General features: G+C 37.0%; 4 protein-coding genes across 4 annotated transcripts; all 4 read right to left on the bottom strand.

Annotated features, from left to right (window-relative positions):
- Window positions 1-277: 277 nt before the first annotated feature.
- On the bottom strand, window positions 278-12,851 carry mcoln2 (mucolipin TRP cation channel 2). Its single transcript, XM_055164683.1, has 14 exons — window positions 12,697-12,851; window positions 12,014-12,167; window positions 11,757-11,930; window positions 11,142-11,298; window positions 10,890-10,968; window positions 10,712-10,808; window positions 10,532-10,631; window positions 9,981-10,093; window positions 9,428-9,577; window positions 8,877-8,978; window positions 8,672-8,794; window positions 2,836-3,042; window positions 2,622-2,761; window positions 278-525 (listed from the first exon to the last, which is right to left on the bottom strand). The coding sequence occupies exons 1-14, from the start codon at window positions 12,738-12,740 to the stop codon at window positions 489-491; spliced, it is 1,677 nt and encodes a 558-aa protein (XP_055020658.1). The 5' UTR covers window positions 12,741-12,851; the 3' UTR covers window positions 278-488.
- A 179-nt stretch (window positions 12,852-13,030) lies between these two features.
- Window positions 13,031-16,630, bottom strand: clcc1 (chloride channel CLIC-like 1). The gene is made up of 10 exons (XM_020924686.2): window positions 16,311-16,630; window positions 16,134-16,235; window positions 15,941-16,051; window positions 15,645-15,866; window positions 15,302-15,442; window positions 15,128-15,227; window positions 14,949-15,046; window positions 14,734-14,880; window positions 14,096-14,656; window positions 13,031-13,872 (listed from the first exon to the last, which is right to left on the bottom strand). The coding sequence occupies exons 1-10, from the start codon at window positions 16,440-16,442 to the stop codon at window positions 13,759-13,761; spliced, it is 1,728 nt and encodes a 575-aa protein (XP_020780345.1). The 5' UTR covers window positions 16,443-16,630; the 3' UTR covers window positions 13,031-13,758.
- Window positions 16,631-17,166: 536 nt separating this feature from the next.
- ftsj3 (FtsJ RNA 2'-O-methyltransferase 3) lies at window positions 17,167-22,076 on the bottom strand. The gene is given in 22 exon segments (XM_020924676.2): window positions 17,167-17,529; window positions 17,532-17,700; window positions 17,778-17,872; window positions 17,960-18,143; window positions 18,242-18,344; window positions 18,425-18,519; window positions 18,611-18,737; window positions 18,819-18,900; window positions 19,058-19,172; window positions 19,255-19,445; window positions 19,522-19,657; window positions 19,834-19,974; window positions 20,059-20,145; window positions 20,238-20,338; window positions 20,435-20,539; window positions 20,651-20,766; window positions 20,833-21,027; window positions 21,101-21,200; window positions 21,281-21,360; window positions 21,439-21,485; window positions 21,658-21,763; window positions 21,871-22,076. Coding segments are annotated over 22 exon segments (2,532 nt in total). The 5' UTR covers window positions 21,938-22,076; the 3' UTR covers window positions 17,167-17,439.
- A 234-nt stretch (window positions 22,077-22,310) lies between these two features.
- Window positions 22,311-24,447, bottom strand: plaat1 (phospholipase A and acyltransferase 1). The gene is made up of 5 exons (XM_020924714.2): window positions 24,180-24,447; window positions 23,446-23,492; window positions 23,097-23,235; window positions 22,669-22,937; window positions 22,311-22,475 (listed from the first exon to the last, which is right to left on the bottom strand). Exons 2-5 carry the CDS (start codon window positions 23,467-23,469, stop codon window positions 22,374-22,376), a joined length of 534 nt encoding a protein of 177 aa, XP_020780373.1. The 5' UTR covers window positions 23,470-23,492; window positions 24,180-24,447; the 3' UTR covers window positions 22,311-22,373.
- Between the last annotated feature and the right edge of the window lie 428 nt (window positions 24,448-24,875).

Raw genomic sequence — 24,875 nt, forward strand, 5'->3', positions numbered from 1 at the left:
TAAATTATACAATTTAACTTTAAGACTTAAAAGGCTGTTCACCTTTCCATTTTATGTTTTTTTTTTTTTAATGTTACTGCCAATTATGTATAATTTATAGTATTAACCACTTGCTTGTGGAGCAAATAGGCAACCTAGAATTGACACGTTATTCACATGTTAATTACTGAAATTTCCATTGCACCCGTTCTTCCACAAAAAGTCTCAATGTAACATCTCATAGTCAAAATCAGTCAAAATACAACAGATTAACTACTGAATACAAATTTACATGGCCAAGGAACAAAAAATATTTAATTTTCATTTTCATTTAACACCTTTTTAAATGCTCAAACCCTGTTTGAGAAGCCAATATGTAGAAAGGTAAAGCATTCATGTAAAGATATCCACAAACAATAAATTACATATTGCACAAAAAACTAAGGATTTCTCCAAATACTGAAACACTGGTCTTTTGACAATCTGCCTCTTGAGGAAGTGCACAGCTGTCAACTCATCAGGATAACACTGTCATTCTCAGGAACTCTGTAAAACAAACAAGTCACTGTATAAAATAACTTCATGGAGAAAATATTCATGTTAATTGGAACAAGAAATCAGGATAAAGAAAGTTGGGTTATCTCTAATAAGAGCGGAAATAGATAAGTATTTTTCTAATGCCATTATGATTGTCTCCAATATACAGTATGTCGCCAGCTGATTACTGGTTTTAATTACGATTATGGTTTTCTTTTCAGGAAAGTTTTACCAAAACAGATCATGTTTCCATGTTCAAGATAAGAGCAGGAAGTGTCTAATGAATTTCAAGATGTAATTTTATCCGTTAATTGTGAGAGCATGTTGCATAAATTACATTTACCCAGGTCAAGGCCATAAATAATGGCAATTACAGTCAATTGTAACCATGTTTGAGTAGCACTAATAACCAAGGGTCATCTAATTTTAAAGGTCACTAGCGGTTTTCCCCATTTTCACAGAGAAATGATATTTAGTTACAAGTTTAACATTACATACACCCCTTTTACTTCTTATTACGGTATGTTAGAGGTCCGTTACCGGAATTACACTTCCATCAGCAGTTAGATGGAAAACATGTATAGCAAACAAACATTTTAATTATGCATCCCTTCTATACTCTCACTTTTTGAATAATAATGGTGCGGTGGCAAAGGCTTTTGTGGAAATCACCCTTGAGAACATGGGTGAAGTCTCTTTCCTGGAATGAATGTGATGTTTGTGTGCTGTTGGTGGTCGGAAGGGCCAATGGCATAGATTGGCCACCCTGCTTCACCCTGCTAACCCAGGGATGTGGTTCCATAGTAACTCACCACCAGATGAAATGAATGAACAATGTAAAGTGCTTTGGAAGTCTTGAAAGGCTCTCTATAAATCCATTGTATTATTATTATTAATGTTAGTGCTAAACACATTGATGGAATGGATGGATTGAATGAACAATGTAAAGTGCTTTGGAGGTTTTGAAAGGCACTCTATAAATCCATTGCACTATTATTATTAATTAGAACATCTCGGTCTCATCATAGTACAAATAATCTATACTTAATTCATAGTTATCTGGAAGTTAACATGTATATAAATATATTTGGAAATCAAAACAAGAAGTTTAAAGTTTTTTGCAACTGAAACAGAACTGAAAATCCACCTTGGTGTATGGTTCTCACAACTACATGAATATTTAGAGAAACAGGAAAACATCTTGAACCCACTTTAATGGAGAACTACCATTTTCTGTGTAAGACAAACTGTTATGTATACATTGTGAAGTGTGTCAAAATTAGCCTACATAAAATACTTGCATCTACCACCACAGCGAAGGTGAACTTTTTATAAGGAAGGCAACAAAACAAGAAATATGTTGGCTGAGGGACAGGGGCTCCTCCAGCACACAGCCTCAGTTTCTCTGTAATCAGCCCATCACTGGGTGTGTCCACAGAGCTGCCACCGCTAATTTCATTGCTCTCAGACCACGTAAGACCAGGCCAAAACCACAGCATTGGGGAGACGCAGCTCCAGTGTGCTGCCTGCTGATCACAGCCTCACAGTGAAGAGAGAAGCCCCACTGTACAGGAAATAGACAATAGAGCTGATGTGGCAAGAAACGCAAACCTGATATTTTAGGAAAAAAGGTTTGACAAAAGTTAAACAACTTAAGACATATAATGTAGAAATCACATATAATGTATGTAATCATTGAGTAAGCTAACGATGAGGAAACACCAGAGTTGCATTTCAATAGATCCATGCAAGTTTGAGCAACCCTGAGCTTGAGTGCTCAGAAGATTTATATTTTAATCTACCCCCTATAGATGCTCACTACTCTGTACTTTGGATCCTTGAAAAAAAAAAGACTCCAGGTCATAGATATAGGATTAAAAAATGATTCAACAACAAGGCTATGGTGAAATGCTAGTATGAAGAGACAGGGCCTTTCAGTTCGGCAGGAAGTCAGAGGAGGTAATTAGATTTTTGCAGTTTACATGATTTACACATTTCATAGCTTAAAATTAAACACCAAAAATAAGCAAAATATTTGTTGTTTAAAGAATGACAGAGTTAAATTCAATACTACACACACGTATTAAATCTATTGATAACAATACCTTTTACAGCAACACAGGACAGAACACTGATGTCGGACATCTATTAGTTGATGATCGTTCTCTTCTGGGACAGTAAACTCTCTCTGCTCTCTCAAAAACTTCTGCAGGTCAGTCAGTGGGAAGCCATCTTTTTGATATTTCTTTCAAAACATCCAAAATACATAGGTAAATCTTTTTTATCTTTCAGAAGTAGAGAAGTTTACAGGAATCATACCTTGATAGTCTCATAGGCATCTGTGATGAGAGCAATAAACAATGACAGCACCATGTAGATAAACAGGGAGATGAAGGAGTAGAGGTAGGCCCTGCTGAAGACCCAGACCAATGTGTTTTTGTCCTTGAGCTGAGCAAATGTTGTAAACATGTCGTCCCCATTCACCAGGGAAAAGAGGCACTCTGCCACAAGACTCAGCCCCTCAAACTACAATAAGGAATACATACAAAAATAGAAGTTAGTGTTGTGTTAGATAAGCATGATAAAGATGCATAAATATGAAAGTACTAGGGGTGTCAACATTATCTGGTTAGTCAATAGTGTGATTATTCAGGTCACAACAGAATCTGAACAAAAAAACAATAATGGTGACAATTTTATAAGATAAATTAAGTAATTTCATTTCAAAATATACTCCAGAAAAGTAAACCTGAATGTGAACATAACATCACTTTAAGTCTCGCAATAGATCATAACTCAAATTTTATATTATGACATCCCTAATCCCTAATCCTGTATAAGTGAGTCATCTGAGGAAGAAGTGACATTAACTGAGAAAAATTAAGAGGCAGATGGTTTGAGGGCAGAGGCAGATACAAACATTAGAGTTTGTGTGATTGTATCTAAAAACAACATCCCCTTCAACACATGGATCTGGGACACTGCACTTGAAGACGTGTGGGTTGGCAGGTCCCACTACATCCTTTGTTTATTTCAGCGGTAAATACACAGTGCATTCAAGCAGGACTCAAAGGGGGGATCCCAGGCCACTGCTGTGTAAATACTGCATGTAAATTTACATTAATCCCAATGACAATAACATAAGAAGCCTAACCACTTCCTGCCATGCTCACTTCGTGTCATGCCATGCTGCTTGCCTTCACCGAAGCTTCATATATTATCTACTGTGAAAGCAAAGTGAGATTCAAATAATCTTCAATGTGTCTATACCAGTAAGTGCACCAGTCTCCAAAGGCAAGATAAACTACAAGGAAGGCTTGCTGCTTTAGAACCCCCTGGTTTCAGTCAAATCCAGCTAATGCCACTTCATGGGCCTCAGTGCACTATCCTCCTTGTGCACCTACTTATCAAACACCCTCAGCTGGAAGAGAGAGCTCCACATCCAGACCCAGTTCCTGAAGACCACTCACCACCACAACTAACTGTGCCAGCCCAGCCAGCCCTGGAGAGAATAGATGTTCAGGAGAATAACAATACACACCCCTCTCCTCCTTCTGGAAATCCTGACAATCTGAATCTACCCAGCAATCTCACACTATGTGATGGTGGATGTTCAAATGGTCCAAGAGACGTTCTCGTAATTCTCAGGTTTGTGAAACTTACCTGTGGTTTAATTTACTGTTTTTCTGGTTTGAAGATGTTATTGCATTTTAGACAACCATCCCTCTGCTCACACTTATTGTGGGAACAAATTATGTGAAGATCTATAAAACTAACAAGTGACTTTGAATATTTAATTGTAACTGTGGAAGGCTTGGGCAAAATCTGTACCCCGTTTGATCCAAGTCAGTTCCTGAAACATGGATCAGAGAGCTTTGGTTGTTTGTTTGCTTTAAACAGTTGGCTACAAAACATTTGCACTGTTACTGGATGTGGTTTTATAAATAATTGATTTAACTGTGCTCTCCAAGAATGAACCCAATAATACACTTGGATCTTAAGAGAGTAATCAAGATATGTTAGTAAATCGGAAATGTCTGGGGAGTGACACATCTGAATATAAGAAAGCTACTACCTGAATAGATGATATTAACAATATATAAAACCAACCAAATCAGATGTTCTAATTATAACTGAAACTTGGTTAAACACCAGTATAAATAATAAGGATATTTTTCTTGAAAGTTTTAATATTTTTAGGGCAGACTGTTCCACTAAAGGAGGTGGGGTGTCATATGTGTAAAAGATATTTATCCTTTTTCCTTAAACTTTTACAAAAGAATATGAATTTTTGTCTGGAACCTTTACTGGGCATTAATAAGACTGTGCTCATTGGTGTTCATTGCCAATCCATCTGCTAATCACTCAGTGATAGAAAAACTTCCACATTTAATATCTTTATACGAGTCCTCAGAAATTCTGTTCATGGGTGATTTAAATTTGGACTGGCTTTGTTCTGCGTCAGAGGAACTGAAGTCCCATTGTGCGAGTTACATTTGAGACAGTTAATCTCAACACCTACCAAGCCTAATTTTGAAATCCTAGAAAAGTCGACCGTTATAGAAGTAATCCAAACAAATAAACCTCAGAAATTCCAAAGCAGTTGTGTCTTTCCCTTGGATCTTAGCGATCATTGTCAGAAACAAAAAAGTTGCCACCTCGCACAATTAAAAACAAATCTATGGACACTTGAGCAGCATTTTCTAAGTGATTTATATTTCAATAAACTTTCTAAAGTTTGTTCTGTCAAAAGTTTGTGCCATGTCAGAGAAAGCCCTCTGGTTCTATTCTACTATACTACTTAAATTCTGCCAGTATCTATGATGAAAAAGCATAGGGTTAAAATAGAACAAATCTGTGGTTTACAAGTGATGTTTCTAAATTGCTAAGCTCTAGAGACATAGCCTGGTCAAAAGCTCCACACTCTAAATCTCCCACTGACTGATAGATTCTCAGAAAGCTAAGAAATAAATTAGTCAGATAAATGAGATCTGTCAGAGCAAGCTATTTTATAGAGCATTTTATCTGAGAATTTATCCTCCAGTTTCTAGAAAACTGTTAAAAATGTAAAAAGGTGGATTTACATCCTCTTGGCCCTTTAATCTTTTGCTCAACAACATGATTATGTTAGATAAAGACATTTGTGATGTTTTTAATAGCCACTTTATTTAAGCTTGCAATATTTTTAATGGATAAGAATGTAGCAGTTTGCTGACTGAATCAGTCCCTGTGTGTGTGTGTGTGTGTGTATATGTATATATATATATAATATATATGTGTATATGTGTGTGTATACACAGTCCCTGACAAAAGTCTTGTCACTTATCCATTTTGTAGAAACAAAAGCTTATAACCTGACTTTAAATTAATCGATTGGTTTTAGAAATGTCTCATATGAAAGCTAAAACCCTCCCAAATTATGCTCAATATACTAAAATAAATTTGCTTCACTGAAGAAAGATTGATGAATTGAATTGATGAACACAGAAAGGTCAGATTTTGGCAAGACAAAAGTTTTGTCGCCTACCGAAAATTTAACAAATAATTTACTTCAAATACAAAAATATGTTGCATAACGTCAGTGAATTAAGTAGTGGTGCTGTGAGATCCATATTTAATATCTTGTATGACTTCCATGAGCTTGAAGGACGCATCCAAGCGGTTTGACAATGATTCATACAATTTGTTGATGAAGTCATCAGGAATAGCAAAGAAAGCGTCTTACATGCCTCCCAGAGTTCATCAAGATTCTTTGGTTTTGCCTTCCATGCTTCCTCTTTCATTCTACCCCAGACATGCTCAATGATGTTCATGTCTGGTGACTGGGCTGGCCAGTCCTGGAGCACCTTGATCTTCTTCGCCTTGAGAAACTTTGATGTAGAGATAGAAGTATGCGATGGAGCACCATCCTGCTGCAAAATTTGACCCCTTTTATGGTTGGGAATGTAAGAGGTAGCTAATACTTCTTGATATTTTAGGCTATTGATATTGCCTTCCACCCTGCATATGTCTCGCACACCCCCATACTGGATGTAACCCCAGGCCATGATTTTTCCGCCACCAAACTTAACTGTTTTCTGGGTGAATCTTGGATCCATGCGGGCTCCAGTAGGTCTCCTGCAATATTTGCGGCGGCTGTGATGTAATTCAACCGAGGATTCATCTGAGAAATCCACCTTCTGCCACTTTTCCAGTGTCCATCCTTTTAGCAGGCTGTGGGCCTTGGCAAATGCCACACGGTTTTTTAATTGCCTTTTGTTTAGTGCTGGTTTCTGTGCACTGATTCGACCATGGAGGCCATTTTGAGACAGAATTCTACAAACTGTTCTGGTTGACACAGGGACTTGAGGTGACCAGGCCTGGTGGAGTCTGCTGCAGTGGAAAAGGGGCCTTGGATTTTCAAACCAACAAACGGTCCTCCCGAGCAGTTTTCTTGCGGGGTCTGCCGGACCTGGGCTTGTCAAAAACATCTCCAGTCATTTCAGATCTTTTTCTTATTGTTTGTACTTGACGCTGAGACACATTGAAGGTGTCAGCCACCTCAGCAGTGGATCTGGTCTTCAACCTCTTGATAATTAACGCTTTGGTCTCATGGTGGATCTTAGGCATGTTGTCAGAGGTCAAGTTGCAGTTGATGTGAAGGTCTGGTGTGCTGGGGTTCTTTTTATACACACCCACTAATTGATTGATCAGTAACTGATCACAGGTGAGGCTGTAATCTAGGATTGGGTGCATCATATGACAAGGCGACACGACTTTTGTCTTGCCAAAATCTGACCTTTCTGTGTTCATTAAATGATCAATCTTTCTTCAGTGAAGCAAATGTATAATTTGGGAGGGTTTTAGCTTTCATTTGATTAATTTAAAGTCAGGTTATAAGCTTTTGTTTCTACAAAATGGATAAGCGACAAGACTTTTGTCAGGGACAGTAATATATAATATATATATATATATATAAAATACTATAAGAAAATCAATTCATTGATTCAATTGATTCCAAGTTCTTAAAAATAGCTGCTCCTGTTAATGATTATGTTGTAGCAGATATTTTTAACCTTACTATTGTGATAGGTATAATCCTCAGTATGTGGCTGCCTTACGTCACTCCTCTGTACAAAGGTGGAGAAGCAAGCAACCCAAAGACCAATTTCCAAGCTCTCTTCTAATCAAAATTCTACAAACGTATATACAAAAACATATATACAAAAAAAGAGCTTTCAGGTTTGGCAATTCTTAAATGTTAATCATGTTTTAAACACATGTCAATCTGACTTCAGACCAGGTCACTATACCGCAACTGCAACATATACAGTTGTCAACAATATTGTTTGTGCTATGGATCAGACATAAAGCTGTGCTGTCATTTTCATTGATTTATTAAAAGGATTTGACACGATTGATCGCGCCTTAATATTAGACTTAAATCCATTGACTTTGACAGCAATGCATATAGGTTCCACACTTAGATTACTGAAAGAAGCCAGGCAGTAATAACTGATGGGCATAAGTCATCCTTCCTCAAACCAACTAAAGGTGTGGCCCAAGGATCAGTCCTAGGTCCTCTTCTTTTTACTGTATTAATAATCCTGTAATCCTTTAATGCCGGAGACTCCACTACTGTAGATGGTAACCAAATTAATATTCAAAATTAAAGTTTTGCACTTGATGAATCCTTGAGTTTTATTGTTATTTAGATGCATGCAACTGCAGATGATTTAAAACCGCTGGATGCACTTTACAACAATCTCTAAGGTTTATTTTGCAGACAGCTACCACCCTCACTTCAAAAATGGACTCATTACTCAGAACAATAATTATAATGCAAGGAATAAACATAAAGCATTCATAATCATAATAATAATAATAATAATAAAGCTGAAATAAATGTACAGGCCTACATTTTAGTCACCTCTAGTTCTCTATAGAATATATATAATTTTTCAAACTTGTTAACAGCTGATGTTCAGATCTTGCAACTTGCTGCCCTCTAGTGGCACCTCGCAAGTCCAGTTTTATTTGATAAATTAAATGCTCAAAAGATTTGGTCTAATAATACACCAACTATAAGAAAAATCTGTATCAAACTAGTCAGCTGATGTTCCCAATATTGCTGCAAACATTTTTCAGCTGTACTTTTTACAGATAAACCTATTACCTTTTCATGGTACGGCCCAAGTACGATCCAGCCACAAAAGGTGTAGCCCAGGTAGATCATGCCTGCACAGCAGCAAAAGCGCAGGACCTTGGGGAAGGCTGCTTTCATTGTTAAAATAAGCACCTATAGAAAAGCACACAATGCAATAAAAGCCTTGGTTTCAACTGTCAATAGATCCTTAAATAAACAAAAAATACAAACTTACATTGTATTTCTGAAAGTAGCCAAGGTATCTAATAACACCAACCCAGACCAGTAATGTGGAGGTACCCAAAAAAATGCTGCACACATCATAACTGGTCAGACTCTGGACAAAAGACACAATTTGGAATTTGGTTAATAATCTCCAAAGGTCACAAATGCAACTATCAGTATGATGTAAAAATAGATGCATAAATAGCTGATTTGGTGCAGTTTTGAGGTGGCGTTTTTTTTTTTTTTTTTTTTAATATATTATCAAACAAGTACTATGCAACAAGTAACTCACTCAGTAGTGCCACTGTCAAGTTTTATTGTGGTTCAAAGTACAACATGCACTGAATAATAGCCAGCTTAAGAACTTATGTCATATATTGTGTGCAGACTCAATACTAAAATGCTTTTAAAATAAACAGTACAAAGTCCAAAAACTCAAGTTAACCCCTAGTATTTGTAATATGTAAACATACAATAAATAGATATCACATGTGCTTAAAGTTATGGATTATTGTTACTTTTTTTTTTTTTTTGTAATGTTTAATGTATAAAACACTTTACCTTAGCTTGAATTTCCATCTTCAAAATGGACCCAATTATGGTCAAGACGTCACTGATAATGACCATCAGATACCAGCCATTGAGAAACTCACTCTGGTCTTCTTCACAAACTTTGCGATTGTAGTTCTCATCTAAATATCTGGAAAACCTCTAAAAATAAAACAAAAAACAATTGCTTACAATAACCCTTTTCTATTATAACAAGGTAAATTAGTACAAGTTTATTGGATATTACATTAAATGAATTTAATGATACCACTGCAAATGTACTTTGATGGGCTGAACAAAAGGCATCTAATACTTGAAAACACACCCAGCATTAGAGAGAAGATTAAACTACTTAATCAATACAAGAGTCCCAATAATTTCAGAAAATGATTGTGTGGTCTGGATGGCTTTATACACTAAATGATGTTGTATTTAGTTATTTGCAGAGAAAATTATGTTACTAGAATAATTGCAGTCTTAGTGAATGATGCAACAAAAATTGCAATGTCAACCCACATTACACCAACATATACCACATTGACTTTGAAATACATTCACTGCTGACCTGGAGCAACCTAACCGCCAGCACAATGGAGCGGGTGCAGAGGATGGCTGATGTTATACACACCAATATGACAAAAGCATCAAATACCAGAAGATAGTGTGTGTTCTTGTGAGCTGAAACAGAAAAGTCATGTGAGAGGCTCCTTATCTGCTCCACTCACTCTCCACAGACACCAACAGCACCTCCCAACCATGCCAACATGCAAATATGTCTTTTCGTTTGTGATAACTGTATTAAGGATGAGTACGAATTTATACAAGCTTCAATAAAATCTTAGCGTAAAACTTAATGTGATATTGTGTACTGGATGTATGGATAAGTAATAATAAATTAATACAAAAATCTCATGAATTTCAGAACATGTTTGAAGCCAAAATTATAGATAATATTTTTCTATAAAAATACAGGATATGTATTTATTGTAGAGGGCTTTCTGTTATCTGTATAATTTCAGCCTTCACAATTCAGTAATTGAATTTACTCAAATTGCTATATCAATGTTACAATATATTGTGTAGCCCTAATTATAAGCTTCATCATATGCATTTTACCTATTCCTGATATTTTCCAGTCTTTGCAAGCGTAGCTCTTAGCGTCAAGGTCCAAGAAAACTTTGACCATTCCACTGTGACACTGGTTGTCAAATGTTATCTAAAAGGAAGACAAGATTATTCAGTAATTAAGTCTATGTAATAGTTGGTCCACTGCATTAAAATATTTCCTACACTTACTGTTATATAAAATGAATAGCAGTCTGGTAGCTCCTTTGAGCGAACTGTCTGCAGGTTTATCCCCTTCAGTTGGAAAGTGATTTTTATGTCAATAAGCCTAAAGAGAGGGCAGGCCAAAATACATTATGCACATGGTCACTCTCCATTTAACTAAACAGAGATGCCAAAATACACTCACCTGTAAAAATCTAACTCAAAAAAGGAGGAATTTTGTGTTTTCCACTGGTTTACAGTTCTTGGATCATGCTGTAAGCAAACTGAAAAGAAAATTATTATTTTTAAATGGCTTGGGAAGACAAAGTTGATATTGGAGTTATGTGCCAAAGGCACATTTTTAAGTACATGTAAAAAAGTTATGTACAACAAACATATTGGAAAGAAATGATTAATTGACTACTGTAGTGGATTTATTTAAAGTGAAAAGTATAACCTTCTTCAAGATGAGCGTCTATGTCAAATGCTTCATCGGATGGATTAATGCTTCCTCTTCTGTAGCTCTCTTTACAAACTGTTATTGGAAGCAGCTTTCCATCAGTGTCTTCTGCATAACTGATTGGACCCACTGACAACTGTCCCAACTGGCTGTACTGCAAATATGACACATGTCAAATACACAAAGAAATACCAACCAATGCCATAATTAATGAAAAGATACAGTTAGATGGATTCCATACTATAGGCGGGCAATACATTTAATTGCTGATATAGTGAATGTTATTTTAACATGTGCATTTTAAAATATTTGGTATATTGTTTATAATAGTAAATGTTGTAAAAAAAATATAAAAATAAAAATAGCTGATTAAAAATTTAACTGAACAACCTTAAGAAAGGGAATAAAGTGATGGACAGTACCCAATTTTGTGGGTAATTTTTTTTTTTTTTTTTTCATATTTGTCTTAATTAAACCTCAAGATATACAATTAAAGTCATGTTTTCTGTTCAGTATTTTTGGATTATCATTATCAGGATACTCCAAATACATTAAATTATTCATTGTTGGTTAATATCTCCTTTTCATAACACAAACTAAATGTATATTCACCTGATCAAAGATGTAAAAGAGACTGTCATAGACTCCTTGCTGCGAGTACACAGCCACACTGTAGTCATCTGGGTCCACACCACTGTAATCCTTTAGAAATAAGTTTTTGAGGCTCATGGCATTCTCCTCTTTGTATGCTACCACTAACTGATTGTTGAGGCCAAATAGAACAAGCTAAAAAGGGGAAGAAAATAAACAACACATCTTCACTACACTATTGGAGGTGTCAGTTGTTGTATTCAAGGTAAAGTGCTTACCTGTGTGGTGATCATGATTATTTTTAATATCTGAACTCCCATTTTCCAGGGAAAGTAGCGTCTGGCTCTATACTTCTCACAAGGGCTCATGAAATAAAACTTCAAGTCATCTCTAAGGTTTTCCTCTTTGATAATGTCTGCTGTTGTGGTAGAGCTGTGAAGTGAAATAAGCAAAGCGCTACATTAAGAGAACATAAATAAGCAATGCTGAGCAGGGGTCAAAATCACTGAATAAAATGCAGAAGTGAAACAGAAGAACATTTTCAGTCAGCTCTTTTTGCTGTTGAAGCAATATTTCAGAGCTCAGGACAGTCCTCTCTTGGAACTGTATGTTCAGAGCACAGTGACTGCATTCATGTATCTACCTGGATTTTAAGTCCAAGGCTAGACCGAGCAAATATGGGCCTCAGTAGTTGTGTGTTTGGTACACATCTTGATGGCCAGTATCCCACATACAATGTGCCCATTATTTTCAATGTAGCATCAACACGTGCCTCTATCTACGGTCTGGACAAGTGACCTAGGCTATTTCAACGTATTTAAGACAGATTAAATTAAATGGCTGTTTTAAGATAACTATTTAGACGTTTATAGTACATATAGAGTAAAAACAAGACTTAAACTTTGTAAACGCGCTATAATTTCATTTTTTGAACACAAGTTGACTTGACCACAGAGCCTACCTGACAGAGTTGCTCCTATCCAGATATCGGACTAATAGCTCCATTTCTGATCAGTCCAGCGGAGGGAGAAATGTCAGAAACTCGTGGACAGCGCTTCCAAACGTGACTCGACTCTGGGCCACCTCCAGCAAAAAGTGGGCAGAGGAGCGTCGACTTCGACCAATCACAAAACGACCAGGAAACAGTCCGTGCGTGGTTCACAGGTCACTGCCTCCGTCTGCCACTAAGAGATTTATCTTCATACTACTTATTTACGTTATGATGCTCAGTAATGATTTACATGTATATTATGCAGCACTTGTATTACATGGATTAATAAAAAAACACATCAGTGTTTAAAGAGCATGGTCTTTATTGTATAAATGGCATAATTACACTGAATAAAGTTTAGAAACAAGAAAATATCGTTTACAACGGTCATCATTTAATAGAAAAACAATGGACAACATCACATGTTGCTCACCAAGGAACCAGCATAACCATAAACATACGGTACAGTCAATAATAAAAGTGCACCTCAAGAGGCCATCAAGATTTGTAGGTATTATAAAAAAATATTTACTTAATGTAACTGGTCAATTTGACTGGTCAGTGATTTGGCCTCCAGTTCACATTGTTCCTTTTACTGAACTCATTCATTCATCCTCTGAGAACAGAATGTGATACGCAAGTGGCTATCTAAAGCCAAAGAGGGGTGTTTGGCCTGACACCCGGCTAGATTAAAACAATAATTAAATCTAAATCTATACTAGGGGTGCAACAATAACTGAAATCGTGATATTGTATCATCAAAGTTCTCACAATAAAATAGTGGCCCATCACAATATATACTGAATTACAGGTCTCTTTGCTTAAATTAAGAGTCATGGTGCAGCAACAGCTAAAAAAAGACAGAGGGAATTACACAGACCATGATCCTTTGCTCCATTTCAGTGTAGACTACAAGAAGAAATAACAGTTCTAAGCACTTTTAAGTCTTAGTTCTTTGAGGTTCATACTGTGACGATATCGTATCGTGAGACTTGGATATCATTACACCCCTAATCAATACAGATTTGGCATCTATGTGGTCTCTTCTGGTGACGTTTCCTGAACAGGATGTCCAATACTTTCTATTCTTCTAATAGTTTTGGGTAACACATCAGGGATTGGAGTTGTTTCAGTGGCATCTTGCTTCTAGAAAAAGAAAAAAATATAGATTATTTTTTGCAATCGTTTGACACATAATATGCTCAAAAGTGGAAATAGATACAGATAATACAGGCCATCTGTCATTCAGTATAATATATAAATAAAAGAGGTCATATTATTCAATGTAATTTTAAATACATTTTTTGTGCATATGTGTGCTTTTTAAAGCCTTTGATAACTCCAGTGCAAGAATAATGAATGAACTTACCTGAACATCCCCCTTTATTTGTGGCGATTCACGCTTTGATGCATTTTTCTGTGCTACAGTGTCTGGTGGAGTTCTGGCTTCTGTAACTTCACTGCTGGCACCAGGAGGTTTCTTATTTAGTGTCTCTTTAGTTTTAGTTTTAGCCCGAGTTGTATTGGCTTCAGCTTGGTTCACGTTGCCCACTGATTCCGACTCAACTGTTGCCTGCAAATTGGACAGTTCTGAATCTGAGTGAGACTCATGCACATCTGCATCCATCTCATCTATGTTGTGGTCCATATTTCCCAAGTTCTGAACAATGATCTTCTGCCTCTGCTCTCGGCCTCTGTTCACAGGACGATGGCGGACTTGGTTTCCAAGTCTGTCCCCTCCTCCATCACCTTGGCCCTGATGTGGTTGTGGTGACGGCTCATAATATGGTCCGTCCCCTCCTCCTTCAATTCGAGGCACATTATTCCCAGGAGGAGGCTCAAGACGACCAAGTGGATCTCTTTGTGGTCTGCGGAAAGGTGCCATAATGCCATGCTGGAAGACTGCATTCACACCTCCATACATGAACACCTAGGCAAAAACAAAGCCAATGAAGTCAATCATCAAAATGAATATTCACATATTTTTGCCAAAAGTTTCATTTTCACCAGTATGGAGAGCACGATAGTGAGAAGAACTGGAATTTGCAGTTGAACAGGGAGATCTTTAAGAAGAGCTCTAAGAAACTCACTGATTCCTTGGCCAAAATGCTTTAGTGGTTCAGTGATAAAAGTAGTGATGGTAACAGAAATTGCCTAAAAGAACAATTTAATATTATTACTTTTTTTCCCACTACAGTAATTTAGTGTTCAAAAAGATATACCTTGGTTGGAGGCACCAGCAAAATGGGGTTTACCATTAGAACTTCATAGTACTGTTTACAAGGATCATCCTGTAGAGTCCAAGTGCTTCTAAACCACTCTGCAAAAAGCATTCAAAAACAGTACTGAAATAATGTGTATAAGTACATTTGATATAAATATTACATTATATTTTGTTAACCTTTCAAACTATCACTCCAGTCAATTTTCTTTACTCCTGTACATTTTTGATTAACATTGTCCATCTTGACAAGGTTATTTTGGTGCTCTGCAAATGCAATCTGAAAGAAGTACAAAATGTTTAAAAAGCTTAAACAATATACTTCACATTAAAAACAATTCTTAGAGTGGATACCTTATAGAGGTAAAACCAGTTCCAGACAATACTAATCATAAAGCAGACAGCAAATAACCTCTTGAACTGCACAAACCAACTGATGGCTGACCACAGCTCAGTGCTTATGATGGCCACAATCACCAGAAGACAGACTGCAATCTGACAACAACACAACAAAAAGGTTTACAGACACAAATGCCAACTATCAGGGCTTAAGACCCAACACCACAGTATAAAATCTATTTTTTCCTTTGTCCAAGAAAGGAACCAACTAATAACTGTAATCAAGTAGTTTTAAGGTCGACTTTGGACATCTTTAAAAGTCAAAAACCATAACATGATATTCTACCAACTTCCTTACCATCAATAATGTATACAGCTCTACACCAAATGTGTGCTCAAAACGCCATATCCAAGCCTCATAGTCATGTGGGCGAAGATCAGTAAGTATCTGACTGATAGCATTGTCCAGGGCCCCTGTTCTCCAGCTCTCCTCACCATCCAACAAAGCCCTGATCTCTGCCAGGGTCTGTTTGGAAACCTTTATGTGGGCGTCATACAGACCGTCTCCAGAGTCAGTTGGCTGAAAAAATATAGGACATTTATTTATGTCTATCACAATTGTAAAAGAAACTGCAATATAAAAACAAAACTCACCGAACCAACTCTTTCAATTTCCTTGAGGAGTCTGCTGAGGAATCTCTTGAACACTGGATTACATGTAGGTTGCTGAGACAGCTGGGTAATCGTTTTCTGCTGGTTTTCATTCTGAAAGGTACTCTCATCAATCATAAAAAGACAAAAGACTACTAAACGGGATCATACAGTATTATTCCCCGTTTTCACTGACCTGTTTCTGTAAAACCTGCATATGTCGGTTGCATTCACTCAGCTCCTCTGGGTTCTCATTGTATCCTCTTCTTTTGGTTGGCACATTGGGATAGTTGGATGACTATCGAAGAAGAAAAACTAGTTAGCAGGGGAAGCAGCTGCCTTAAACAAATTGACTTCCTTGTTCATTAATTACCTCAGTGGGTTTTCGCATAGTTTTTGTGCTGGCATCGTAGTTGAGCATATCATAAGGATCTATCCAGTCGTCATCCACTGGCTGTTCAGTGACTGCCACAGCCAGGCAGCTCAGAAGTACAATAAAGTGCATTCTGCCATACAAAGAAAACAGATAGCACTTCTCCTTGTGGAAGTTAAAGGCGTTAGCTGAGTATCGTCGTGATAAAAAAAAAATAAAAAAAAAAACTCAAGCTCCCAGTAACAGTAATTATTCTACATGTTAGCATTAGCAGCACGAATGTGAAAGAGAAAGCATGATCTTGATGATAGAGGAGCAGAGTTTTCAGCAACTGCAAAAACACGGCATTGCGACACAGGAGACGCTTTACGGTTGAATCGCAAAGCCCTTTGGGATGTGTAGGCAATTTCTGTGTCGTTGAGCGATCAACCATGGATCATACTTTTTTATAGTCTATGACAAGGATCTACTGTTATATTTCCACGTGATCAACAGTCAAAGTATGGGTCAAGTTCAGTCGTTCAGTTGGTTTTTTTCAGATTCTTTCTAAATCTAAATGAGGCACATGAGATTTACATATTGATGTTATTCTCAGAATAAATTACTCAAAAAAAATTACAAATGTCAGACCTTTGTGACCAGACCTCAAAACTTACATTTCAACAAAATTCATTTTAACAGCCACCATCTGTATTAATATTGACCTACAAAATGCCATCTCATGTGAAACCTAGGAATCGGTTTTATTTCCTATGAACATTTATCAATAACTTAATATTTTTTCATACAGCTACAAAGAAAAGTTTATCCAAGAACAGAATTAGTTTATGTTATAATTTGCAATGTGACACATTAGAAAATTTAAAACTAAACTTTATAGCAAAAATAACAAAATACAGAAAGATTACATTTATTCAACATAGCCAGTATTTACAAATGTAGCAGACAGTTTATACTTTTTCATACTGTACAGCTCAATTATGATACTTGGACACATCTTAAGAAAGACATAACTCTTGTTTAACTTTTGAGTTCATCACACAGTCCAGGCTACAGTAGATGACTCCAGAGCCACAGACATGCTGCTCCATTGTTCAACTAATGTCCAACTTGAATGTGTTGATTGTGTTCACTTTCCTTTGTGTCCTTTGCCACCCTTTGCTTTGCCTTTGCCCGGTCTCCCTTTGGCTCCTTTGCCTCCTTTTCCTTTTGCTCTATGCTATGCTCTTTTTTCTGCATTGCCCGAGTATCTTTTTTCATTCGACCGTCCACCACTTTGAAGACCCCTTTAACACCTGCTGGTCGTCTGACTTTTCTTCCAGCTCCCTTTTTAGCAACAACGTATGTTACTTGTTTCTTCTCTTTACCCAGGCCTGCCTTCTTGTAGATACTAGAAAATGCAAAACATAAAGACTTAATACAGCTTATATAAATGTGCCAATCTATTCTCTTTGGCAGCAGTCTCACCTTTTCAGTTGAGCCATTTTCTCTTTTTCAGAGATATCCACAGTGTTCACAACAGCTTCAGCTTTTTTCTTTGCCTGTTCCATTTTCTTCATCATCTGGTAAAATCATATCATAATCATATCATTCATCATAGTACAGATTTTGTGTGTACAATACATATTTTGATTAAATAATGATCTCACCCTTCTCTTCTTTCTAGCCTTGGCTTCAGCAACGCGTTTGATTGGTCTGGCATCAATCTCTTTCCACTTCTGTTTATACTCTTCTACCATCTCTTTAGTGACAGGCACTGGCTTTTTTCTATGTTTCCGCTCATCCTGCAGGAACCACTCTGGTACCTCCCAGGGCTCATCAGAGCTAGCAAACCTGCCAACAGTTTACGGCATGTTTTATATGCATTTCCTAATCAGATTCAAACATTTGAACCACTAAAACAAGTCAGACATGACATGAAAATACATTACCTATGAAAGGACTCATCTACAAGATCTCTGGCTCTCTTCTTTGATGCAGCAATCTGTGAACCCAAAGCCAAACCTTCTGCATCTAAAATCTGATTTTTTTTACCTAAAAAATTTGAACAGTTGGCAATTAGTTCCACATCTGTATTTGCGAGTACATTCAACAAGTATAAATAAATTTCTTACTAGTGCTTTCTACTGGAACAACTTGAAAGTCATCGTCATCTGCCTCAGCAGACATCCCAGCAGCCCCTCTGGATTTTTTCATCTGTGATATTTGTCTGTAAGCAGGACATTTTTATTCCATATTATTTGTTAGGGGCAGATTTGAGCTGGCAAATCATTTTAATAAATTAATTTAAATGAGCCTACATTTCATCATCGCTGTCATCAGAATCACTGTCACTGTCCTCTACCATTTGCGAGGGTCCAGCTTCTACTAAAGCTGTGGAAACCTCCTTTTCTTCCTTCTCCTCAGCTTTTCTCTTTGTGCCTTTGCCTAGAATAGAAAATAAGTTTCTACAATTAAATACATGTAAATCTTTTTCAGCATGATAAAAATATGTTCAAATAGTGTTACCAGTTTGTTTGCTTTGTAACCATTCAGTGTGCTTCAGCTCGCTCTCTGCATCTCCTTCCAGGTCAATCTCAGAAAAGATGCCCTGAAAAAGTAATGTTTATAAACCCTTTGTAGAAAATGCTTTTATATATTCATTTAAAAAATATGTGCAATAGAAATATGCAATAAAATATAAAAATTTGATTCCCAAATCTTAGTGGAACAACCATGATACATAAACAAGTATAAAAAAGACAAACCTTGCTAAACCACAAGTTGGTTTCTCGCTCTTTCTTCTCCTCCTTATCTTCCAACTCTACCACCAGACCACTTTCATCTCCATCCTCTTCTGGCTCCTCTTCTGCAAATTTCACTCTAAGATAGACATGTTGTACTGTAGTCACTGCAAACTCCAGTAAACAAGATGTATTTACATGTTCTTTACACAAAGACTCACTTCTTCTTTGTAGCTTTTTTCTCAAGCTCTTTTTCTTTCAGGTGCACTTCTTCCAAGTCATCGTCATCAAGTTCAGAAGCCAGGGACATTTTATCTGCTTCATCATCATCGTCTGAAAGGTGAATGTCATCCTCTCCATCCATCATGGAATCAGCTGCTAGCATGTCTCCTTTGGATACATCAGAAAGTACCTGAGAAAGGAAAGATATAGCTGGTTGAGGTAGTCAGTTAAAAAGTAAACTTGCTTAATATTGCTACTGGTCGTACCTTCTGCTTCTTGACAGTCATCAGTGAGAACAAGGATGCATCATTCGAGTCAGCGATGGACACACCAGGCAAGTCCATTTTTAACTCTACACGCTCTCGCTGCTTCCTCCGCTCCTTTAGTATCTTCCTCTTCTTCCTAACAGTCCACAAGACAACATTTTATCCTAAATCTAAGTAAGAGAATGTGTGCAGCAACATGGAAAAAGACTTGTCTGTAAGCCTGACCTTCCAGACAAACCCATTTGCTTTTATAGGCTACAGACTTAAAAACATAAAAATGTAATGTAATAAAAACAAAAAAAACTGTCTAACCTTTTCAGCTCAGCCACCTCCTCTGCCTTTAGCTGAGCCAATTTATTATCCATTTCTTCTTCACTGTCCCCCTGCTCATCTTCCTTTTTTTTATTTTCTTGTTCTTGTTCTGAATCACTTTGTTGTTCATCAGAACTCAAGCTGAAGTAAAAGCAACACATATATTAGGTGTCTGTTGGGGTCAGACTAAAAATATGCAGCATTTATATATTCCTTTTAGTTTACCTGATATCTTGATCCAGTTGCTTTGCTTGCTCTTTAAGTTTCTTGGCAAGATATCTCCTAAGCTTAGTCCTCCAATTTAGCAACAGTCTAGGAATAATTAAATAAACAAAATTAATATAGTCTATTGGTTATACATTTAAAAAATATTCCTCTGTTGAATGTTTGTTCTTTTGTCTTACCGCAGCTCTTTTCGGCCTAACACTTTGATGTCACGACAACATTCTTTGATCTCTTCAGTCGTGGATGCATGACTCTCCAAATCGGGATTGTCAAATTTAATCTGTAAATACATAAAGAGATCAATATAATTTAAACTTATTCATGATCATTTAAATAATAGAATAGAAAATGCACTGACTGAACCATACAATCTTACCTCACTGACTTTGGACAGAAAATCTACAGGGTTTTCAGATTTGAGAAAAGTGGTCACTGTAAAACTATGAAAAAGTGTCAAGTCGCCATCAGCATACCCCTCTGCCTGGAAAGGGAAATGCATACAGTATAATAAGTTACATATCTTTAAAAACACTTATGAACAATGTATTTGAAATTATATGACTTTATTAAAATACTATACTACTAATTATACCTTTGGCTTTTTGTCAGAAACAAGGTCCTTCACAGTTTTTGCCTGGACCTCCACCTCTTTGAAGGCATGCTTAGGGTCAAAAAACTTGTTGTCAATTTTGTCTGGTGCAACAAAACCTGAAAGACAACACAGCTATTACAGGATTCTGAAAACATAAAAGGTAAATACATTTGCCAGCTTACCCTGACAAACAACAAAGATTTCAGCTGACTCGTTTCTTGAGGCCTGTGGCTTTGTGGCCTGCACTTTCTTAAAAAACTGCTGAAAAATCCAAAGTAGAGGCTGGTAGTCTTTAGAGCGAAAAACCTTTGTCACAAAAGTGCCTCCTTTGTTCAAAAATTCACAGGCGAGTTTCAGAGCCATCAGTGTTAAATGAGCTGAAATAAACAAATAGTTTAGTGATTTCCACTGATGTGCATTAAATATTGTTTTTTTCCCATATGCCCCTACCTTGTGAATAAGCATCATGTTGCCAGTTTGCACCCACATTGGGAGCACCATCATTCAGCACAACATCAGCCTTCCAAGTCTGGAGTTCCTTTCTAAGAGCCTGCATAACATAAATTATATGGATTGGTACACTGAGAAAGCCAGACACACATCTTGCTCCTGACACGCCGTTACCCTCACCTGCCTACATTTCTCTGTAGTAATGTCCTCTTGTAGGGTCACAACACTGGGAATAGGTTTGATTGGCACAAGATCAACACCTGTTAAAAGAGCATTTTATGAATGAGTGTATAGTGCAGTTCAAGATTTATCAAAACAGTAGAAAGAATGCCACTCACCAATGATAAGACTTGAAACTGGCATAAATTTTGCTGCCACCTGCAACCTAAAAAATATAGATACTCACTTATGACTTGACCAATATCACATAACAGCCGCTCAAGGGTAAACAAGTAGCATACGTATATTGACAGAATTTGTGATTACGGTTCTTAGAATGTTAGGGAGAAACCTGGTGCAAGTTAACATTTGCTGATAAAAACGCAGAAGAAGCTCACCATCCTCCAGGAGCAGCACACAGATCCACAAGGGCTCTGGCTTTCTGAAGAAACTGGAATTTTCGATTTAGTTGAATAAGTTTGAAAGAAGAACGAGAACGATAACCTGTGAAAATAAAATGTAAACTATTCAAGTATCTAAGACGAGTCGCTGAACTTGGACAAAATATGTTTTGGTAAAAGCTAACGTCAACACCTTTGTGTATGATTTACCTGTTTCTTTGGCAAGGTGGTAGAATTTATCTTTTCGGGTCTTTCCAACTTTGAGTTTCTTCCCCATGTCTACAGCCGGGTGTGTACAGTATAGTTTAATGTAGATATGTATTTACAATTCAAAATTTTCTGTACAGTTACCGACTGGAGCTGAATTGACACAACACGTGTATAAAATGCGTCGCAGAATATCTGACGTCATCAGTTCTCGTCAAACATGCGACTTCGTTAATATTCGCCACCTGCTGGCTGTCAGTCATAATTTTATTCCACATTTTTTTTACATTTTGGAAAATGGAATCGTCAGTATATTTCACTTTTTGGTGCATGGAATGTTTTTAATACACTGACTCTGAATCTTTTGTGCTGCTTAGGCCTAGGCTATATGGTATTTTGGAGGCAGATAAATAAAAGTTGAAAAGAATTTAATGCAAAAAGGATTATTTCAACAACAAGTATTTATTAACAAGTAATTTGGGGTTCTTTCATGCAGTGCCCAGTGGTCAGAAAGGCCTGTTCCTGGATCGTGTGTTGATCAGTCCCAGGACAGAGAAGGCACTGGCTGCGGCTGTCACCAAACTGATGGCCCCAATGGCCCGTGTAGCCTGTGGGGATAGAAAGAACAATATCCTGCATTTTACTGAGGACAATGTTATTATTTTCTGTAATTGTATCCACAAAGAAATAAGCTATTATATATATATTAAAAAAATAAGTTATTATATGTTTGATTTAAATTGTTTTTCTTTATAAGGTCAATGAGCATGAAAAGCAAAGTAATAATAAACAGAGAGAGACCTGTTCAGACACCCCTTCCCCGTAGCGCAGAAGAGTAACAAAGTGCTCGCAGTTACTTCCCAGCAGGTCATAGGAGACCTCCTGATCAATCAGCACCTGTGCTCTCTCGATGATCTCACATACAGGCAGCGGAGTGTGATTGTGGTCATATTTGTTGTTCACCCGATATGAGTCACTTCCAACCACCTCTTTGAGTAGCTGCATGCGTACCACTGCCTTTCTGCTGAAGACGGACTTCACGCTGGACATGGCTGCGGCCTGGCTCTCATCTTTGTAAGAAGAGCATGGGGCAGAATGTTTTTAAAGAACAAATCATTAGTATCCAGTGAAAATATAATGGATATAAAACATGATAGGGAAATAAGTATGTATTAATGTTCGGGCTTCAATATGTCACAAGAAGCACTGAAATTGGCAGGTGAACTCACCAACAGGAGTTAAGTTGATGATGTAACCATCTCCCAGGTAGAGAGCCCAGTGCTGATAGGCTGGTCTGAAGATCTCAATGAGGTCACCTGGCTGGGGGTCACCAGGTGGGTCAGGAAGGTCAGGGTCATTTGAGGCCATCTGTAAACAATGAAGAGTATATTTTTTTAATATACTACAACTATTAGTGTATTTCCGTGACATTTAATTCAAACAAGCAGTGAATCCTTCTACAAGTGTGTGGGCCTACAAATACAAGCTATTTCAAGTATGACAACAATGACATTATGTTACGCTCTCTGATGAGACTGATAAGTGACAGATTTTAGGCAATAGACACAATAAACTCACAGCAAACTGTTGTCGTTTATCCATCCCACATCATGCTTCCACAAACACTGTCAGAAAAAAACAGACATCATTTTACACAAGCCACAATCCTGTCACCAGTGATATTTTGAATTCCAATTTGTCATCGTACAGTGGATCATACAAAGTAAACAAAACTTGGAAAATCAGAAATTGTAGGCAAATGTAGGCAAAATGTATAGACCATTAATTGAAAGAAAAACCTCAACAACCTCAACAATGTATAGACCAACCACACACACATACACACACAATACACACACAACACACACAGACTATTCACTCTGGCTCTTGGTTGAACTACAATGGCACTGACACAATGAGGAAGCTGACAGAAAAATAGTTTCCCCTCGAGTTATTTTTCAATAAAGATTTCAAGTTATTGGCAGTTAATGTTGCCAATATCAGTATCAGTATCATATGTCAGTGAGAGTCCAACCATGTTACATCTGGACAGCAACATTGGTCCAGGGGAGCATTTTGCTACACCTCATTATTAATGGAAGATAGTGCATGCTGAAAGAAAGCAGCCACATATAATTTGACCTGTGTACCAGCTAAACTCGGTAAGACAGTTCAAACACACACACACACACACACACACACACACACACACACACACACACACACACACACACACACACATGGACATCAAATTGCAATGTAACCATTTAACATACTGTATAAGATGATGGACAAATTGAAATTGTACTTACTCAAACACAAGCAGCTTTTTCTTCCTCACCATTTTAATTATCCATGCTCAATCCACATATAGCTTTCAAAAAAAAAGAATATGTAGTAGTGTAGTTATATTATGTTAAATGTATTCCAAACTAATCCAGTAGGGTTGATAATATTGTCAATATTCCAAAGCCAAGTTCCAGACTGGACGTCCTGAGAGAGTATTTCGTGTTCACAGCGCAGAGTGATTCTGACAGTGGACAGGTCACACACATCCACACAAAGAGGCGTTTCCTCTTTTCCATTGTCCCATTCACTGATTCACCTAAGTTTTGAAAACAATATGTTAACAACAAGTTACTAAATATAGCTGAACCTAAAACATATAACCAGATATCATTAGATTATAATGAGCACTGTAACCTTTCTTGAGGGCTTGGCATCTACTTGTCACTGTAGAAATGTTAAAGCTTTGCCTGTAATCTTTTACAGTATTATTGCTACTGTGACATGCTTGTCTCCATACAGATGGATAAGTTTAATGTCATACTATGGAACATTCCAGGCTACGCATTAACATCTCCATGGAGACTATACTCTCAAAAACATGAAATGTTGACCCTATAGCCTAAATGTACCTTTTTATCCTTAAATATTCAGTTTCAACCTAAATTAATGTAGCCTATAGGCCTATGTGAGTTATTTGAAATAAATTTGAAATTAGGATA

Source organism: Boleophthalmus pectinirostris, unplaced genomic scaffold (assembly GCF_026225935.1).
Source record: "Boleophthalmus pectinirostris isolate CB_2022bp ecotype Guang Dong unplaced genomic scaffold, ASM2622593v1 HiC_scaffold_7, whole genome shotgun sequence".
Classification (NCBI taxonomy): Eukaryota; Metazoa; Chordata; class Actinopteri; order Gobiiformes; family Gobiidae; genus Boleophthalmus; species Boleophthalmus pectinirostris.

What these genes read in the sequence shown, in the direction of transcription:
- mcoln2 (XM_055164683.1), bottom strand. Translation starts at nt 12,740, where the DNA reads ATGGAGCTATTAGTCCGATATCTGGATAGGAGCAACTCTGTCAG. An exon ending in TAATCATGATCACCACACAG is followed by an intron (nt 11,931 to 12,013) that starts GTAAGCACTTTA and finishes TCCCCTTTTTAG; the next exon opens with CTTGTTCTATTTGGCCTCAA. An exon ending in CTGGAAAATATCAGGAATAG is followed by an intron (nt 10,094 to 10,531) that starts GTAAAATGCATA and finishes TTTCTGTTTCAG; the next exon opens with CTCACAAGAACACACACTAT.
- clcc1 (XM_020924686.2), bottom strand. Translation starts at nt 16,442, where the DNA reads ATGCACTTTATTGTACTTCTGAGCTGCCTGGCTGTGGCAGTCACTGAA. An exon ending in CTATGCGAAAACCCACTGAG is followed by an intron (nt 16,236 to 16,310) that starts GTAATTAATGAA and finishes CTTCTTCGATAG; the next exon opens with TCATCCAACTATCCCAATGT. An exon ending in CTGGAGTGATAGTTTGAAAG is followed by an intron (nt 15,047 to 15,127) that starts GTTAACAAAATA and finishes TGCTTTTTGCAG; the next exon opens with AGTGGTTTAGAAGCACTTGG.
- plaat1 (XM_020924714.2), bottom strand. Translation starts at nt 23,469, where the DNA reads ATGGATAAACGACAACAGTTTGCT. An exon ending in ATAAACGACAACAGTTTGCT is followed by an intron (nt 23,236 to 23,445) that starts GTGAGTTTATTG and finishes CATTGTTTACAG; the next exon opens with ATGGCCTCAAATGACCCTGA. An exon ending in CATCAACTTAACTCCTGTTG is followed by an intron (nt 22,938 to 23,096) that starts GTGAGTTCACCT and finishes CTTCTTACAAAG; the next exon opens with ATGAGAGCCAGGCCGCAGCC.